The 19,228-nt window shown below is 40.8% G+C and overlaps 2 protein-coding genes across 6 annotated transcripts in view; one reads left to right on the top strand and one right to left on the bottom strand.

Moving 5' to 3' along the window:
• The first annotated feature begins 23 nt into the window (after window positions 1–23).
• On the top strand, window positions 24–5,718 carry ORC6 (origin recognition complex subunit 6). The gene is made up of 7 exons (XM_080552964.1): window positions 24–185; window positions 272–401; window positions 1,084–1,247; window positions 2,352–2,441; window positions 3,590–3,702; window positions 4,664–4,738; window positions 5,146–5,718. Exons 1-7 carry the CDS (start codon window positions 121–123, stop codon window positions 5,313–5,315), a joined length of 807 nt encoding a protein of 268 aa, XP_080409090.1. The 5' UTR covers window positions 24–120; the 3' UTR covers window positions 5,316–5,718.
• Window positions 5,719–7,131: 1,413 nt separating this feature from the next.
• The window catches only part of MYLK3 (myosin light chain kinase 3), a 30,046-nt gene continuing 17,949 nt past the window's right edge, over window positions 7,132–19,228 (bottom strand). For all 5 annotated transcript variants that reach the window (XM_080552942.1, XM_080552940.1, XM_080552939.1 and 2 more), the window contains 9 exons: window positions 18,224–18,329; window positions 16,763–16,856; window positions 16,328–16,437; window positions 14,976–15,117; window positions 14,442–14,512; window positions 12,938–13,066; window positions 11,707–11,859; window positions 10,215–10,347; window positions 7,132–8,847 (listed from right to left, as the gene is read on the bottom strand). In XM_080552942.1, the coding sequence (XP_080409068.1) occupies window positions 8,776–8,847; window positions 10,215–10,347; window positions 11,707–11,859; window positions 12,938–13,066; window positions 14,442–14,512; window positions 14,976–15,117; window positions 16,328–16,437; window positions 16,763–16,856; window positions 18,224–18,329 (1,010 nt within the window). In that variant the 3' untranslated portion in view covers window positions 7,132–8,775. The remainder of the gene's footprint in view (window positions 8,848–10,214; window positions 10,348–11,706; window positions 11,860–12,937; window positions 13,067–14,441; window positions 14,513–14,975; window positions 15,118–16,327; window positions 16,438–16,762; window positions 16,857–18,223; window positions 18,330–19,228) is intronic.

Below are 19,228 nucleotides of genomic sequence, written 5' to 3'. Positions count from 1 at the left end.
TAGCCATTGGCCCGCTCCGAGGAAGCGGTCAGCTCCGAGCCCATTGGCTCGCGGCGAGGTGATTGGCGTGGGGAGCGGCCAGTGAGGCGCGGCGCGGCGCGGCGCGGGGAGGCAGGGGTCATGGAGCGCGGTGCCGTGAGGCGGCTGGCGGCCAGGGTGGGCCTGGGCGAGCCCCGCGTCGTCAGGTGCGGGGCCGGGGCCGGGGCCGGGGCGGGGGTCGTCGCCGTTATGGTCACGGTCACGGTCACGGAGGGCTCCCCGTGTGTTGCAGGAAGGCCGAGGAGTTCCTGCGGCTGTCCCAGGTGAGGTGCCCGGGGCTGATGGCGCAGACGACGGCCACGGGCAGCGCCGTGATGTGCCTGGAGCTGGCGGCCCGCGCCGCCAAGAGGCCGCTGGACAAGGTACGGGCGGGGGGCGCGGCCGGGCTCTGCTCAGCGAGCCCCGGCTGTGGGCGCGGTGCCCCCGCGGGCTGCGCTGCCACCGGGGCCCTGCCTGAGGTGCCAGGCGCGGGGCAGCGCCGCGGGCACACCGTGAGTTCCAGCCCGTGTGCTGACAAACATAACGCCCACGGGGTGCGGGAGTCCCCATCCAGCCCGCGTTCAGCAGCCACGCCTGTAAACATCCATCTGCAGGCCCAGCTCAGTGGCGCTGAGCTGACAAGTAACGTCCGAGAGGTGCTCCTCAGTGTCCGTCCGCAGAGGAGGAGAACTGGGCTGCATCTGGGCCCCCGAGGAGCAGCATGAGAGCATTGGTCATCTCTTCACGTTGCCCAGAGCCTGGGTACCTTTGTTTTTAACCTTTGTTTTTTTGTGTGAAAAAAGGGTCATGTCATCTTACATAGAAAAGACAAACTTCATTTTGGGTGAAAAGGTCTAAAAATAATACGGCCTTAGAAGATGTGGCCTTCTCACTGGTTAGTCTGCCTGTATGCAGTGAAAACTTACAGCACTCATTGCACAAAATTGTTTAATATAGCAATTGAACTTCACCTTAAAGTAGTGTGTGGTTACTAACCTATTTCAGTTGTCTGGATAAGATGCCAGTCTTCTGCTAATCCTTGGGGCTTGTCTTTATCTTTGAAAGAGCTATTTTATTAAACTCTCCGGTTTGAACAAGACGACCTACCAGAACTCCATCAAGTCTTTGGAGTGTTTGCTAGAGGTGAACCCAAGACTGGGAATACGAGACCTGGCGGTGCAGTTCTGCTGCACGGAGGCAGTAAATACCGCTTCAGAAATACTGCAGAGGTGAGGAAGCTCTCAAGATCGCACCAGTAATTGCTAGTAAGAGTCTTTGTTTGTTAAATGTGTAAAGAGCTTGTTTGCAAGGGTCAGGTATCTCCCACTGACGAGTCCAGTGAGGTAAGTTCTTAGCACTGACAATCTAGCCACTTATCTAGGCCACTTTCTAAAAACGTGTTAGAAAGACTTAGCTTGTGAATCTTAGTAAGTCATTGTCTGAGTCCCAGTTCTTCAACTCAGAATAATGTAAAAAAGATAAGACATTTAGTCGTTGTAATTATCCACAGAATCACACTTCCACGTGATCATGTCAGAGTTTAGAAGTAATGCTCAGTAGAAACAAATCCTCCTTTCTGGAGAAGCAAATCTCTTAAAACACACATTACATCTAAAAACATTAGGTAGAACACTTCAATGGTGATTCAACAGATTTAACTAAAACCTTGCTCTCTGTAGCATCTACTTTAACAAGAGCAATCACTGAAGAGCTCTGGAGTGCTGTTACCCTGCTAGCGTGTTTAAAAACTGTCAGGGATTCAAAGTATTCTGAGTTGCAGGACAGGGAACAAAGACCTGTGTATGCTTCTGGGTGCTTAATACAAACTAAAACAAATAGCCTGTGGACAGAGGACAGGTGGACAGTAAAAAATTAAATTCTTCACAGTGCTGAACATCCAGAAGTCATCTGCCATATATTGCACAGAGGAAGGCTTAAATAGGTATTATAGGAACTATAATAAATAACTATTAAAGAAACTATAATTCTACCCCATATAGTAGGATGGATTTATGTAAAGTATCTTAATACAATTTTTACATGTAATGTAGAGATAAAAGCAGGTGTAGATGGGGAACACCAGATTTCACTGACACGCTTTGATTCCGACCCCTAATTCGAAATACCTTTAATTCAAATAGAGGAGGTGATCCCCACTCCCTTCTTTTCCCTGTTTTGCTCTACTCAGCCAGTAACAGCTGTTTGTGCTTGACTAAGTTACAAAGGACCAAGTGATCCAATATGAGACCTGTTCAACTGCTGAGTGCCATGTGACAAATTAGTCTCAAGGGCTTCATTTGTGGAGAATGCGTTATACAATTATTGTTTTTTAGGTATGAATCCAGCCTCCCCGAAGCACAGCAAATGGACCTTGATTTCTCAAAACCACTGTTTACAACAGCTGCATTATTCACTGCATGCAAGTGAGTACAGCTTGAGGGACCTTCTGTGGGCTTAAATACCTGGTGAGACATCAACAGAAATAGTGCCTACAGTGTAAGCAGCTGACTTCTTTCAGCATGCCTGAATAGTCAGAAGGCTCTTTCCTAGCACACCCTGCTTTCTTTACTCCTGGAGCTGGAGACAGGCCCAGCAAACAAGCCTACACTGCATTTGCCTTCAGGAGGAAGCAAAAGTATTCGTATCAGTTACACAGAAAAGGATCTTGAGATTTTTGTCCTAGAAAAATGAAATGTCTTCCCTTGTGTCTGATGGATGCTGTGGATAATTCCATTAGGACATACTATCCATGCCAGTAGTTGAAGAACTCCTGTTAGTGTTTTGCACTTTGCCCTTTTGCACTTTGCCCTCCTTTTCAGCCTAACCCATGTAACAATAGTAACATTTTTAGATTTAATGAGAACTTTTTTCCTTTGTCAGACTAGATTTGAGCTAGGCATAAAGCAAAAAGTTGTATGTGGCTTTTGGTGGAAGACTGCTCAGAGTTGCAAGAATGGCTTACTGGCTTATGTTTGAGCACCAGGAAGCAGCTGTTCAGAAGAATGAGAAGCTCTAAGCCCTACACCAACACATCCCGTGGCTCTAACCTCTGGGAGATGGATCTGTCTTAGCTGTAGGCCTGTATCAGCTTGGAAGACAGGTGTCAGGAGAGCCTGACTCAGACAATGCTTTGTAAGAATTTGCTTGCACACACATCTTCCCTTTTTAACAATCTTTGGAAGCAATTCAGGTGCCACATAGTTTTACAGCTCTTGACAAATGTTCTGAGAGTGGTCCCATTCAGCTCTTGACAGTAGTAGGGTTTTGCCCTGGTTCCCTTAAAACCTGTAAAGTATCTTTTTCTAATAGTTTCCCCTTGTAATTTGTACTAACCATGGGATTCACTTCCTGATTTGTCTTGATCAGCTAGTGTAAGGGTCTTTTTTCTTTCCTTTTTTTTTTTTTTAAGTTAGTTTTTTTCTAAGTGAGGAAAGGATTAGAAAGGACAAAAACCTCTGGCATACCTTTCTTCATTCTCACAGGCAGCATTGGTACAGTAAACATCACCTCACCTGAGCGATACTTGCTGAAGTGTTGTTTCCTACAAGGTTAAATCAACTTTCTGTTGTAGGTGCTTGAAGCTAAAAGTGGACAAAACTAAGATCTTGGCTACATCTGGGGTGAAAAAAGCAATATTTGATCGGCTGTGCAATCAAATGGAGAAGATAAGCCAGCAGCTCAGCAGTAAGTTTTTGGCCTTACCGTTGTAATACAGCATACCCATCACCTGGCCTCACAATGCCCCTCTCCTTTTCCACTGGTTATTTCATTCTGATCACTTTCAGCTGTTCCCTTCTAGTCAAACCTGCCCACTGTTCCAGTATGTTTCCTGCAGTCCAGTTCCCAGTCATAGTCTGGGACTGACTTGCTTCTGGGGAAGTCACAACAGCTTACAATGTGGCAATGCCAAAAATAACCTGTTTTCCTCTCTTCTCAAATGCTTGCTGCTCCATAAAATCTCTGCTGCAGTAATTTATTCCCTGCTTCTCCCATATCTTGGATTCCTCCTCCTTGCCTGCTTTCTGCATCTTGTTAACATAGCAACAAAACATGGAAATTACCATAAACATTTTGCTACCTCTGTTGCTTTGACTGACACTTCTGTGTTTTCCTTTCTTCCACTGCAGTGTTAACACACATCTAAGCCTTGATCTTCTGGTGGTAGTTCAGCCATTACCTGACACCAGGCTTCCACATGCAGCAGGCAGACATGAGGAGAGTCTTTCTTACCTGTTGTTGAACTTGAAGCTCTCTTCCCTCCTTTTTGTGGAGGAAGATTGAAACACAATACATGACTTCCCATCCTTGTATTTCTGCTCCTTCCTACTTATCTCCTTTTTTCCTTTCCCAGACTTTCATCCTCACGCTGCCACTGCCAGTACCCCTGCTCCACTTATCTTCATATTCATACCTGATGTTTTCTGGAGCATACTGCCTGAACCCAGACCAAAAGCCGCTACTCTCTATCTAGGCATGGAGCTGCCCATAGCGAAATTACCCCCCCCACAGACAAGCAGCTAAGGGCAGCTGGTAGTTTCTGTATCAGATTAGGGAAGAATGTGCATCTGTATACAGTCTCCAGCATGTTGTGGGCATCTGTAATACAAAGCAGATGTAATGACTTTTTTTATTTATTTTTTTTTAGAGGATGATGTCCCCCTGGCTGCAGAGACATCTGAAAGCCTGCAGACTGACCCGGAACACTGCGAGAAGGAAGACAGTAAGTCGCATTTAGCTATGAACTAAAACCAGAGCAGTTCTGGGCTTTGTTACTGCTTACTGATATTTCAGTTATATAATATCCTGTAAGAATCAGTTGACAGCAGCTTATACAATTCTGCAAGCCATTGCCTAACAAATGAACTAAGTGAACACAGCAGAAGGACGATGGTATTTATACTGTGGAGTTAAGTACAACTCCTAGTGGAGTTAAGTACAACTCTTCCATTCAGCTGCAGAAGTGAAGAGGTGACTTGTGGGAGGCAGGCAGAGGAGCAAACCACAGGATTAGGATAATGCAGTGATAGTCCTTGTACAGAGATAAACCTGTCAATGTACACTTGCTGGTTATTCCCAGCACCATATTGCCCCTGATGGCCCATCATGGACTTGTTCTTTTTATCACAGGATCTGATGATGATGATGATGAGGTGCCATGTAAACAGCCAAAGACTGAAACAAAGCAAGACTATGAAGAATGGAAAAAGAGAATCCTGGAAAATGCTGCTAAGGCACAACAGACCAATAGGGGTACTGGTTCTGTGCCACCTTGTAATATCACTGCTGCTTGCTCGTAATTTTAATTCCCCCTCTGCTGTAACAAGTATTCCAGTAGCATATGAGTGACAGCTGGCTGCTAGTCAGCTAATATTATTTATGAGCTAGTTTTTAAATATTTAGGATTTTTTTTATTAAATGACATTGGTATTCAGATGATTTTTGTAAAAAGCATGTTTGATTACTTGCCAGGCTGGTATTTAAGCAGTTGAGGCATTAGGTAGTAAGATAGCTTTGTTTTCCTTGCTGCAAGAAGCAGGTAACATTTCAATGCCCTGTTAAATGTGGATAAATTTTAAGTTACACGACCTTGTGCCTCAGGCTGGAAGTAGTCAGTGAAAAGAGAGGGAGGGGACCAATGGTGCCTTGTTAAACTGCACAGACAGCCAAATTAAAGTCTGATAAAGTGTTTTCACTGTCAAATATTTTTGTCACTGAATTGAACTTAGTTTTTATGACCTGTGTGGGACTGAAGTCTCTTGTGCATGTGGGGGGGGGGGGGGCTAGCTGTTCCAAGAAACAATAAAGACACCAGAGAGAAAAGCTTTTTATTACACCATCAGGTTTTTGGCACTCGCTTTTCACATGTAAAATCCTTAGAGGACAGGCAAAATAAAAGACAGAACAGTGCTGTGGAAGATATCTAGGGAACAAGTATTTCAAAGCCAGGGCAGTGGGGAATTTGCATCTCAGGGGCATAGGCCTCAGCTGAAGAGGAGAGGACTCTGCCCCATAGTTCTTGGAGGCAACTTCTGCAGTCCTACACTTTTATCCCGTCTGTTATACTATAGTGAAGGAAAATCACAACTTCTAGCAGTGCAGGGCTATTATAACGTTAATTAAAGTCAAACCAAGCCTGCTGCCCCTCTCTCTTTCGTGTTTTCTACGTGAGTTGTGCATACAGAAATCAACTTCCATAAACCCTCATTTCAAAATCCATGGGAAAGTAACTCCTCTCTGAACATAAAGATTTGAAACACTGTCCTCACATGAACTTCTCAACAGTATTTTAATGGCTTGCCAAAAACTCACCACAGTGCATGTTCCCTGCTTACATGGGTGCCACTGATGGCAGCAGGGTTACAGATAGTTAATTCCTGCTTTAGCTCTCAGTTTATGGAGAAAATTTTTTTTTCATACTCACTGTTCCAATGTCCTATAGACCGTGTCCTTTTAGCTTTTTGTAGACCCGTTAAGCAAAATGCACAATTTCACAGTGTGAAACATCCCATAAGGCTGCAGAGACGGTCGGTCTTCCTAGACTCTGCAACAACATCATTCTGCAGTACAAAAGGGATTTCTTTCTGTTAAGAGCTCAGTAGCAATTCTACAGGTCAGATGCAGCCTCTCTTTGTAGAAAATGGAGAGGAAATAGAAGACAGCAGAGAACATCTCTATTTATTACCCTCTTACAAAAATAGAGGAAGAAGCGCACTAAGTAGAAAATCAAAACTTACTAAACATTTACCTTTCATTTCTTTGCCTCCCAATGCAATTGAAGCATTAAAGAAAGGAAATAACTTCTGGTCAACTGTAATTAGCAAGAGCCAAATTAATTCCTGATGAGAGTCCTGAAATGAACCACTAACTTTTTCAGGGAACAGACTCCAAACAAATGCCTGATGGGCAGAGAAAAATCTTAAGTTAATCAACCCCCACTGAGTAGGAGCTGTAACAAAATATCCCCTATTAAGTCTCATCTAATATGTGGCAGAGGGTCCTCAGGATTGGAGAGAACCCAAGCTAGTGGATGAGCATTCTGTAGTTAAGACCTATTCAAAGATGCTATCAGGTCTGATTTTTTATTTTTTAAAACAAAGAGGAGGATTAGGCCTGTTCCATTATAATGTAATTTATTAGTATTAGTTCAGAAATATACAGACCAACGAATATAATCACATCTAGCATGCAGAACCACTGTGGAAGAAAAACATAAACAAAAGTGGGCCTTCACAGAAGGTGATACATTGTCAAGATTACCTCATTTGATTTTAATCATTTTTCCCTGTGTTGATTCTGGAAGTGCTGCACAAGCCCAGAATCCAGGAGTAAAAAGTGAGAAGCACTAGAGTGGAAAAGATGACAAGGGTAAGCCATTCCTGAAATCCTCTTTTTTTCTTAGCAACCAACCCTGTTGCTAATTCGAGAGATATAAAAGTCCATAAAGTTAATGGAAGCTTGACGCCCTTTGCTGGAAAGCTAATTTTAAGAAAAAAATAGAAGCTAATACTACTAAGAGCTCATTCAGCTCACACCGAGTTTGGCAGAAACCAGTATAGGAATAAAGGAAACCATAGGTCTAATTTTAAAAAATGTTATACTTCTAGCTGCAAGACTGTAAGTGGCTCCAGCTCTTTATACATCAGGAAGAAGTTTTAACATTGCAAATAAGTAGAGTGAAGAAAGTTTAATGTTTGAGAGCAGAGTGGAGAAAAAGGGCTTCAACCTCCCAGCTGGGCCAAAGGCAAAGTCAGGCAATATGCTATTTCTCCGCCACTGAATAGCATTAAGATGTGTTTTGCATATCACAGCATATCCATTTTCCGTATAAACTTCATTAGAATTGTCACAAAGGAGAAAAAAATCCTCAAACTAAAACTTAAGTCACAGCCAATGAAAAGCACTCACAAAATTTAAATGTGTAATCAAGTGTCTGGAAATCTTTTCTGGACAACATGAGATCTTTTTGCACAGAACCAACAGTCATTAGGTAACTTTTATTCGTGGCAGTTTCCCTTATCCCCACCCCAAAGTAAAAGTTCAATCAATTCAGCTCAACTCAGTTGATGATAAGAAAAAACAATAATGGACAAATTGACTTAAATTGTTTCAAACCAGATTCGTCTTATTTGCTAACTAGGCAGTACCTTCTCTTTAAAGGAGAATAGGAAAAAAAAAAGAATCAAAAATTCTCGAGTAGTTGTACTGAATCATCACCCTTATGTTTTAGAAAAAAATAATCTTTAGGGAAAACTTATAGAATAAAAGGATGTCCAATATCCTTTTTTTTTCCTAAGTAATAGACACCTGAGAAAAAAAAAAAAAAAGGGCCACTCTTCTGGCAGTGCTCTGAAATTGATGATGTACAGCAGTTGTGAAGAAAGCCTTCAGAGACCCCATGCTTAGTGTGAGAAACCGAAAAACTGCCCAGGTGTTTTCTGGTATAAACAGACCAACAATATTCTGCAGAATCAAAGCCTTCAGCAAGAAGTCAGCCCTACTAACTGCCATATTCTTCCATCACCATGTACAGCTAAAAACTTGTAAAAACAAACCAAGGTATTTTCTGGTTTCAGAAGTCATTTCAGTGCCTCTGCCCCAAGGCACTTCAGGAACCTAAGCACTAACACACAATATTTGAGAAAGGGAGATGCAAAACTTTACGTTATAAAAGAAAAGGGTAGAAGCTATTGAATATACGGAGTCCTTCTCCCAGGGCTTCATGTCCGTCTTCATGAGTGCTAGATGCTTCTTACAAGCTTATGGAAGCTTGACAGCCATACTCTGAAATCTCTTCAGTCTGTTAGCAGCAGCCACCACATAAAAATGTTTCTGTGAACAAAACAGAATAGTCCAAGTGTGAGTGTAACTGAAGTAAAGGACTTTCTGTGGCCGACATGGAGTTTCTTTCAGCGCAGAAAAAAATCCATTTACCTCTAGCCACCCACACCTTGTGTGCATCGCTGTGCATAACAGCTGTGTATTCTGTATTTTAAAGACTGGTTATACAGTGACCAGCTGAAGCAAAGTCCTACTTTTATGAAGGTGCTGAAACATGCTACTCTTGGTAAAAATCTGAGGTGGATAAAAAACTGGCCAAACAGGCAGGCCCAATATTCTCATCACTGGAACAAAGTTAGTTGGAGGCCCGTTACTAGCGGTCAATATTGGGTCCAGTCCTGTTTAACATCTTCATTAATGATCTGGATGATGGGGCAGAGCATTCCCTCAGCAACCTTGCAGGTGACAGAAACCTGGGCGGAGTGGCTGATTCACCAGAGGGTCATACTGCCACCCAGAAGGACCTCAGCGGACTGGAGGAATGGGCTGACAGGAACCTCATCAAGTTCAGTGAGGGGAAATGTGGAGTCCTGCACCTGGAGAGGAACAACCCCGTGACCCAACACGTGCTAAGGGCTGACTGGCTGAAAAGCACCTTTGCAGAAAAAGACCTGAGGGTCCTCGTGTCTTTAGATGATGTAATTTTTAAAACACAAATGCAAAAGTGTGAGAAGAAATAGCTGGAGTGCAAGAATGGAGAAAGCGTAAGTCTCAAGTTTAACTCCTTGACAAGGAATTACAGCTCTCCAGTGATAGGACAAAAAGGAAATGGACCTGAGTTGTCCTCACATTTCCTCCATTGCTTATTCGTAAAAGATTACAACGTTCGCCTTTCAGGAGCAATTATTTACAATCCAATAAAGACTCCAGTAGAAATTCTCATCTATCATTTCTTCAGCCAAAATTTACTTCTGAAAGAGTATGGGCTTATCAGAAAGGTCCCGACGAGTTCTCTGGATGTGTTTAAACCTATTTTTTTTCTCTTTTTTCTCTTCCACTCTCTGCAGTGGGAGGCACAAAACTGCCTTAGGTTGTACCCCTACCTCATAGTGACAACACAACAAAGCAACTGTTGTCAATGCACAAATATCTCCATTATGAAAACAAAACAAACAAACAAAAAAAACCACAAAAAATCATTCAGAGTAAGCTAAACAGCATTTGAAGCCTCTGCACTTGTAAAGAAATCAGATGTAAAACTTCAAATACTAATTAGAAGGAGACTTCCCAAACTCATGTTAACAAGAAAAAACCCTACAAGTAAAAGTAAGCCAAGATACAAAGAAGCAGAGAATGTCCCTGCCTGTGCTGAGCTGTTTTTCCTCTGGACATAAATTTTCCAGGCTTAGTCTAGTTACCTTCCATTTTCTCTGAGCCATGTAACTCTGCAGCAACAACTGGGACTTCAGGCGAAGCTTGGACTTCTTGGCTTTGGCAGGCAGATTGTTTAACCACTCGTGTTTCAAACACTGTGTTGCACTCATCCGGCAGCTGCAGGAAAGGAAATCTAACATGTAAACACAGCCATCCTCTTGCCATTTTCAGAGCCTTGTGCTCCTCAATCTTACTGATCAAAGAATTTTGCCTTAAATAAACCAACGCAAGTTCTTGAAATGCTGTTCAACCCAGATCATAGGGTCTTAACGACATCCTTCACTCTCCAGCGTAAGGAGTGAGTGGTGTGAAAAGCTGCCAGGGGGTCTGCAGTGGGTTGATTGTCCTGTCCTTAAATATTCAGTTGTGACTTTTTTTTTTTGGGGGGGGGGGAGGTGTTTTGAAGCAGCAGCTGTACAGGTTCATCAATTTATGTACCATTTTGTTATATGCATCAAGAACTGCTGAGAGAATCACTTCATACAAAAAAATATTTTTGCTGTTACCTATCTACCCCTATAGTGCAGGCTTATTCTGTGCCTCATATTTAAAAAGCACAAATGTCTGTTCACCCTAAACTTGGATCAAGCTAAGCACAGATTATACCCTGACATTCATCAGCAGGCCCAAATGTGAAAGCCTATACAAAAGCTTTGAGAAATACAGTAATAGAGAAAAGAGTTTTATTTGGGAAGGTTTGGGAGGGGGAAAGCAGCAGGGGGAAGAGAGACAGAAAAGGTTGAGAAAAAAATTGTTCAGAATGTAATTAGTAAGCTAATGGATTTGTCTGATTTAGGTAATGACCTCGAAGATACTAATATTCTAAGCACTTCTTTGAACTCCCCTCAAACACACAATCTATTGTGTGCATCATTTCCTGTTTTGATTAGTTTTGTATCACTACTCAGCAAGAGAAAAAAACTTCCTACCCACTTACCCCATCCATCTCCACAGTCATAGTCTGACATCAACATTACCCTCACTCTCTTGGCATTTCGTACATAAAATTGTTTTTTATTTCACTGGAGCCCAGAATAAGAAGCCACATGCAGAGTTAAGTCCCAAATGCTCCCTAATATCTACCAAATGCATTTAGACTACTTTTGAAGAGAACTATGCACATTTTCACAGCTGCAGCTTCCATTTATCCTCTGTGGCATTCAAGATTTTTTTTTTTAACGAAAGAAATAGCTTTTGCTCAGCGAAGGAATATTAAAGACAGATTCCTACAGAGCAAGTCCTTCCAGATTTCCTTTGTTCTGCTTGTGTTGATGCTGCTGTGAAAGGCAACATTCCTCAGCCACGGTACATAGACATCTTCCTTTTAAACAGGGGCTTCTGAATCACAGAGAAACTGCCCAGTAAGCACAGGTAGAGCAAACAAAAACGTCACATAATAAGTTCTCATTGTTGACTAACTCAAACAGTCAGCTAGGAAGAACTTCATGTTATTAGGTGATCAGAGAAGGAAAGTACCTTTTCTCTTTCACAAGTAGTCTGGAAATAAAGTCTTTTGCTTCCTCTGATAGCTGTTCAAATGCTTCTGCATCAAAATCCCAGCTGCAATTGACTACGTAATTCATCGTCTCTGCATCAGTTTCTCCCAGGAATGGGGACAGGCCACTAAGCCTTAAAAAAAGGAAAAAAAAAAAAAAGTGGAATGGGAGGTAAGTAGCTATACGCAAGATGAGTTTCTCCTCTCCTGAATCCTCTGCTTTATAATTGTAGGTAGCTTATCAAGAGGAAGGGCTTTCAGTTATGGGGGGGGGGGGGGGGGGGTGTTCAAGTTCTCAGTCCCTATTAAAGATAAGCCAATAGTTCGGAGTAATAAAGCATCATCATATCATTAGTGTTACTGTCTAGCGCCTAAGTCAGGGAGCATTGTTAACAGATCCCCCCAAAAAAATAATTCAGCAGGGATTTAAGTACATACTTCAGTGCATTCCCAGCTAGGAAAGCTAGGAGGGCTCAAGAGCTTTCCTAAACCAAGGTGCATATCCCAGTTTGGCCTGAATTAAACTGAATTCTGAACAATAGCATCCTGTTTTCAGTTAGTTTCTAAGCCCTGATTTATTTCAATAATTTATTCAGCTGCTTTTTGGCTAACAAATTTAAACCAGAAATTTATCTCGTTCACAGAAAGCATCTGTGCAAAATTCTGAGAATTTTTCAAACAGAATCAGCTTGTCAGAAGCCACAGATTTTGGACAGACAAACCCTCCACAGCCACCATGCAGATATTGGAGATGTTTTACCCTCATTTGTGACATGACCTGTGGTCTAACATCTGACATTAACCCCTCTGTGCAGATGCATACCAAGTCCCAGCTAATAAAATAATCAGACTGCAAATTTGAAAATTAATCTATATCCTCAAGAACACAATCAAAATGGAAATTTAGACATGCTTTGGTCCACTCCTCTGAGTAATCATGACCTGGCCCACTTTAACTTGCTAAATAAGTCGGTAAATACATTTATGTATTTATCAAAAGGGTTACTTGTTGTTTAGAGACTTAATATCCACCTTATATCTTCATATTAAAAGGCTGTGGCTTGGGGTTGTTTGTTTTTAACAGAATGAATTCGGAGTCACATCCAAATGGACTCAATGGCTGTTGCATTCCTGCTTTGCAGATACACTTCACTGGTGTGTTCTTGCCGAGCCTTTCGTGCCGTTACCACAATCCCTCACAGGCTTACTTACAACATGTACGTGATGACTCCTACACTCCACATGTCTGTTGGGAAGGAAACAAACTCATAGTTCACTACTTCAGGAGCCAAGAACTCTGGAGTTCCAAAATTAACCTTCAGTTTTTCACGAGGCTTGTACCTTTATCAGAAAGAGACATGCATCAGTGCTGAGAGCAGGCTGGGGAAACAAACCTCTCGTTTGTAAAAATCAAGGCATGCCTAAAAGGACAGTGCATCCAGACTCACCCAGACAACCAGGACAGCATTAAGGTCTTAAAAGGATAAATTGGTGAATTTTGCTGTGACCACAGGTGTAATAAACCATCAGCTATCCCCTTGCCAGAGCAAAACAAAAAGGAAGACCAAGCGCAATAAAACTTGCAGAGGCCTCTCCCAGAAAGTGATAGAAGATTCTCTGCCAGGCTCCACAGGATGCTTTCCAGCAGATACTGTCCAACACAAAATAAATAAACCAGCTTCCATTGAAATGGGTTAGAAGAGCATTAGCTTTGTGGGATGTGGCCAGCTGTACCTCTGGGTAAAGGTCTACATAACAGATATGAGCACAGTATAACTGCTAAGGTGGGACTCTGAAGAGGATTATTTGAGCTTGGTAACAAGCAAAACAGTGATCCATATAGAGAGAAAATGATACTGTTTTATTACTTAAAAGTGAAGGGTACAGACACGGAATAACCAGTAATGTTTCACATATAGCAGCTGAAGCCACACCTATGTACAGAGACAGAAAACAATTAAAGCATTGCTTTTACATCTCCATTTCCTCGAAGATTTTGTTTCAATCCTGCTTTAGTGAAAGTTTGCATCTTTACCCTCCTTCTCAAAACGAAAATAAATTAGCCTCAGTATATCCATTTGTTTTCATAAAATACTTCTAACAGAAAGGAGTCCTTGAACAGATGACAGGGTTTGATACATACGCACACATCGGTACATCTATGTATGTACCAGGTTTTGGCTTAACAAGCCCCAAAGGGTTTAGAGAAGAAACACACATTTTTATTGTTATACCAACAGGATTCATTCTTTTCTATTCTAGAGGAACTGATTCATGCTCCCACAGCTTTCCTCTAACAAGGCAAGCAAAGTAAAAGACAGAAAAGTCTGTATTTCTCTAAGGGTTTCCCATTTCATGGGGGATGGCTCAAACATTTTTGTTTAGCAGATAATTTCCACAACCAGAACCTGCACAACAAAACTCAGCAGTCATGAAGTCCCTAGAACCTTCATAAAGTCCCTAGAGTAAAAGCTCTACATGGGGAATCATTTTGAGATAATTAGAACAGCAGCATAGGTTTATCCAACAGAAACATTATTTGAAAATGTAATTAGATAATTAATGCACACAGCAGAAAACTCATGACTGCAGCAGCATACTAGTGAACTCATTCACATATCAGAATCACTTTAGGGATCCCAAAACACAAAAAATATAACAAGAACTACCGAAAACACGTTTATTTAAAAAAAAAAAATCATAACTGAACTCTTACCTCCTTGCTAATCCAAAATCAATAATTTTAATCTGGTTTCCTGTGTGGTTTACACATAATATGTTTTCAGGCTACAAAAAGATAAGAGAGTATTTTTAGTTAAATTTATGTCTGAGAAACAAATCTAGCAAAAGAGTAAAAAAAACTCAGAGACAGTAGTCATAATTTTTAAGATGATTCTTTTCCTTCTATTCCCATTACGGAAGAGATTGGACTGGCATACTGAGTTAACGAACGGTTTGGGTTTTGATCTATAAAGAAGTTTAACTTGTTCCTGTGAACTTTTGTGTTCCTCTGTGAAAACAGAGTAGAAGTTTTGCCTTCAAAAGCAAGCTACCAAAAAACCATTGAAAAAATACGAATCTCTAAAGCTTCATTCACTGTGACTACTCAATTAAGGAAGTCTTCTTTTTTTTCCTTTTTTTTTTTTTTTTAAATGAAATAAGTCAATGAAATAATTCTCTTCTTGCAATTAGAGACTGTAGTGGTCCAAACCACAGCAACACTAAAGAGTAAAGAGTATGAACTACTGACCTTCAGATCTAAATGGAGAATATAATGCTGGTGCAAGTAGTGGACTCCTTCACAGATTTGTTTGGTAAATAAGATTGCATCCAACTCTGTTAGATGGTAGTTTTCATCTATGATCCGGTCAAATAATTCACCACCATCAAGACTAAAATTTTGACATAGAGAAGTGTTAAAAAAAGCTAAAATTCCTCATTAGCTCAACTTATTTCCACGTTGGAAACTTAAGTCCTAATTTAGCACAGGACCTAACATTACCATCCAGTAAAAGTGTATCAGTATTCTCAATGACTTCAGGAAAATTATTTTTGAGTGTGAGATTAAGTATTAATCTACAGCACCTTCCAAATTGGAAAACTTGTTGCTAATATTTGGTGGGTGCAGGGAGAATCAAACAAACTCAAGACCACACAACTTGGAGACCAGATGGGAAACTGGAGAAAGCCTAGAGAAAGGAACTCTTCAACCTACACAGTGTAATGAATGAAACTTCTAAAACTGAAAGCTGCTTTACATGAGCTGACAATTGAAATTCAGTCTGCACAAAAATTAAGAGAACATTACATCAAACATAGCTCCAACAAGGTTCTGCAACAAAACAATTCTAATTTTCTATTTTAAAAATTGTAATATACACATTTTAAACGTACTGTATTTATATTTGCTATTTCATTTTGTTTCCTTTTTTCCTTCACACCATTAACAATTAGTTCTGTAGTGGAAATTCGGTTTGTGTATAAATGAAAAGCAATATGCAACTACACAGAAAAGCCAGGAGGCATACATCATTAGATCTCCCTTTTGTGAATTCCATATTTGATTTAGATTTTTTTTTTAAGCTGCAAATGGGAAGGCATGCTTATTAAGCTTCATATTATTCAAATGGGAGCAGACCACGGATGTAAGAAATTACTTTCTTTCTCCATGTCTATTCTATTTCTACTTGAAACGCTTCACTTCTCCTCTTGTCTGGGTCTCTCACATTCACTTTTTCTCTGAGGTTTTACTTACCCGCAACACTTCTTTAGAATTTGGTAGCTAGGTACGATGTTAGGGGGCCTGTAAGTTAAACTAAAATGAAGAATGAACCACAGTGAAGTTCTGTTCATTAACTGTCTTGTAATTTGGTTCGTGCACTTGAAGATAGCTACCTTTCTTGGCACTTGCTTAAACCACAAGGTTGCCAAATATATATATTTTTACCTGAAGAAATTACCTTGAAAATAAGTATTTTCTACTCTCACAGGCTGTGAAGCCACTCGAGACTTTTTCACACCTCGGAATTATCATTCTCAGTTTCTTTTAGTGACCAAAGCAAACTCCAAAAACTGACACTTTCTGAGATAATTTAAACTTACTATTCCATGATCAAAGTGATATTATTTTTGGCTTCAAAGGCATCATAAAGCTGGATCAGATTCACGTGATTTAATTGGTTCATTATGTGAATTTCATTTTTCACTTCCTCCTGAAAAAGGAACAAATTAACAAAAAATGAGCAAATATGCTCCTTAATTTCTAATATATTCAAATATAATTATTTAAAACCCTACAGCAGCTATACCACAGGCCTCATGTGAACAAAAGGCTTAATCACAAACACTGGAGATGACAAACAGTCAAACAAAGCCCAAGCTACTACTTAATAAGACAGATTTTACAATATTTGATACTATGCAATGAGAAGTTGACTTCTATGGTCTGATTCAGTGAGGTAGTGCTAAGGTGTTTGCAATACGCTCATGTAAAATGAGCAACAGTATGCTCATTTAGGTTCAGAGGAACATGGTTACCTTTTCTTTTGCTCCTTTCACTTTTATGATTTTGGCTGCCAGATTGAGACCAGTTGCTATTTCCGTGCACTTGTGGACTTGCCCAAAACGCCCCCTGTTGATACCAAACAAAAGTTGGAATACAGATTAACACAGCTCACTGCAAAAAAACTTTTCAAACTATTCTTATCATTGATTTAAAAATAGCACAGTACAAAGTGAACAGAATCAGGTGGCCAGCAGCATGAATCTCCTCTTTCTCTCAGCTTATGAAGGATTAGTTTTATCTTTCCAGCCAGTTGTTCAATGCTTACATTAAAATATTATGCCCCCTTCGTATTACTACATTTCATAATGGTATGATGACCTGATGATATTCTTTTTCGGTTCTGTAACTGTACCCACTTGCTGTCCTTCAGTGATGTGTTAGTGGGTATATTAACAAGGATATTTCTGTCTTGATCTCATAACTTTTAAAATGACTAACACCCATAACCGTAGCCACTCCACAGGCTGTATTTCTTGCATGTTGTAAATTCTCCCCTGTGTAACCCAGATACATTAATGTCCCTTGGGATGATTTCTAAACATCATCTTCCCTGCTATTGCATCATCAGGCTTATACTTGAGCCATATACGTACTTGGATTAGCCTGTTAATCAAAGCTTCTTGTCAGATAAGTAAGTATACAGCCACACAAAGACTGAAGCAGCTGCAGATTTCCCATGAGTGAAGACTAAATGCAAGGTCAACATAATTATAATTTTTCCCCTTAGTTTTCTTTCACAAAATATTCAGCATGGCAGAAAAAAGATCTTTAGAAGCTGCCTGACCTAGCAGGCTTTGGTGACTTGAAATGCTTTGAATCTGTCTGCCTGAGGGTTACAAGTTTTTCTCACAACTCCAGCTGTGGCCAGGATTATTACAACAAATGCAAAAGACAGTCATCCAAGATCACAGTCAGGAGTCTGAAAATGGAACTAGGGCAGAAACCAGTAACCTGAAGAACTTGGAGGTGCCCTTAGATTATATACCAACCCACAGGTAGGTTGATACAAGGGAAACTATCATAGCCCAAAAAAAGCCGTGAGGATGAACAGAGGCATAGAAAGATCTGACATCCTATTTGCATTCTTTTTCCTTGCTTCACTATCCTAGATAAAATTTACTCTTTTCTTGCTCTACTTTCAGTTCCAACCAACTTCTACAAGGCTTAAGGCACTGAGAATGTTACAGAACGTGACCATATCAAAATAGAAGAGAAGGTATTCATAAGATATACCAAAAACAGCTAGATACATTTGAATCACTTTTTGCTCAACTCAAACCCACGGAGTAAAGAAGTGAGCTGGTATCTGTCGCTCCCCATGCTGCTGCACGTTGGAGCCACCTGAAGATGACCTCTCTAGTTCTTGATCTAACTGCATTTCCTTGTGACTTAGCCACCACCTGCAGTACAGCTTTAGGGACACAGAGACTTACCCCCCAAGTACTTCATGACGACACACTGAGTAGCACGTTGTCACTTCTGTTTGCTTGACACTCACTATGCGATGTTCAAAAGGAGCCGGGGGAGAAGGGCTGTCATCTAAAGAGAAGGAAACCAGGTTATTGAGACATTTTGCCACATAGTACTGCACCTTCAGCTTCCTCATACCAATGTTTTCGGTCCACAAGACATGCATGCCACCTTGTTGTGTTGGTCAGTAAAAGGAGACGTCTCAATTGTCTTTTGTGGTTCTGGTACCTACAGCTCCACAAATCATATATCCCCTTACTTTCAGCATCACTATTCCTGAAGGGGCAAGCCCAGTTTCTCAGAGATGAATTGCTGAGGTAGAGCTGGGAATGCAAAACACAAACACAGCTCTTCCCCTGCTGCAGCACTCAGCTTTTCTGTGGCAGTAGGGCTCTAAGGGAAAAATACCAGGGGTCCAGACAAGCCAACCACAGACTGCAGCTGGTAAGCTGCTCATGAATATGCTCAAAACTGAACTTTAGTATAAAGCACTTCAGTACAGGACTACCCTCTCTCATCTTTTCTCTTTGCTTCCTGTTCATCTACCATGTCATCACTTTTTCTTCTACTGGAATTTGGATAAGCACTGCAGTATCTGGATAACATTAAACATGAAATTCTTTTACTATTTTTAGAGTGGAATGAAAGTAAAATACCTAGAAACAATGGAATTATTTCTTCATTTTAAATGAGAATCAGTTGAGTATGCAAACTCAAGTACTTGGCTTTTTATCAAAAAAGTAAAGAAAGGATTACAAAAATATATACATTTGCATTTGTAGAGAGCCATAAGGGAGGTACTGAAAACATCCAAAACCTCTCTATTGCTTCAAATAAGGAGCTTTTACTGCTAACAGTCTTTTACAGATGAGAAATAAAGGCCTGTAACTGAGGATAGGATTCCACCTCCTGACTCTCAACCCTGCTTTTTTAACACAGTAAAATCACAGGACATTTTGAGTATTAAC

This window comes from Anser brachyrhynchus (assembly GCF_964034855.1).
Source record: "Anser brachyrhynchus genome assembly, chromosome: 12".
In the NCBI taxonomy this organism is placed as follows: domain Eukaryota; kingdom Metazoa; phylum Chordata; class Aves; order Anseriformes; family Anatidae; genus Anser; species Anser brachyrhynchus.
Note: the sequence above shows the minus strand (reverse complement) of the source record. Positions and strands in the feature narration are given on the sequence as shown.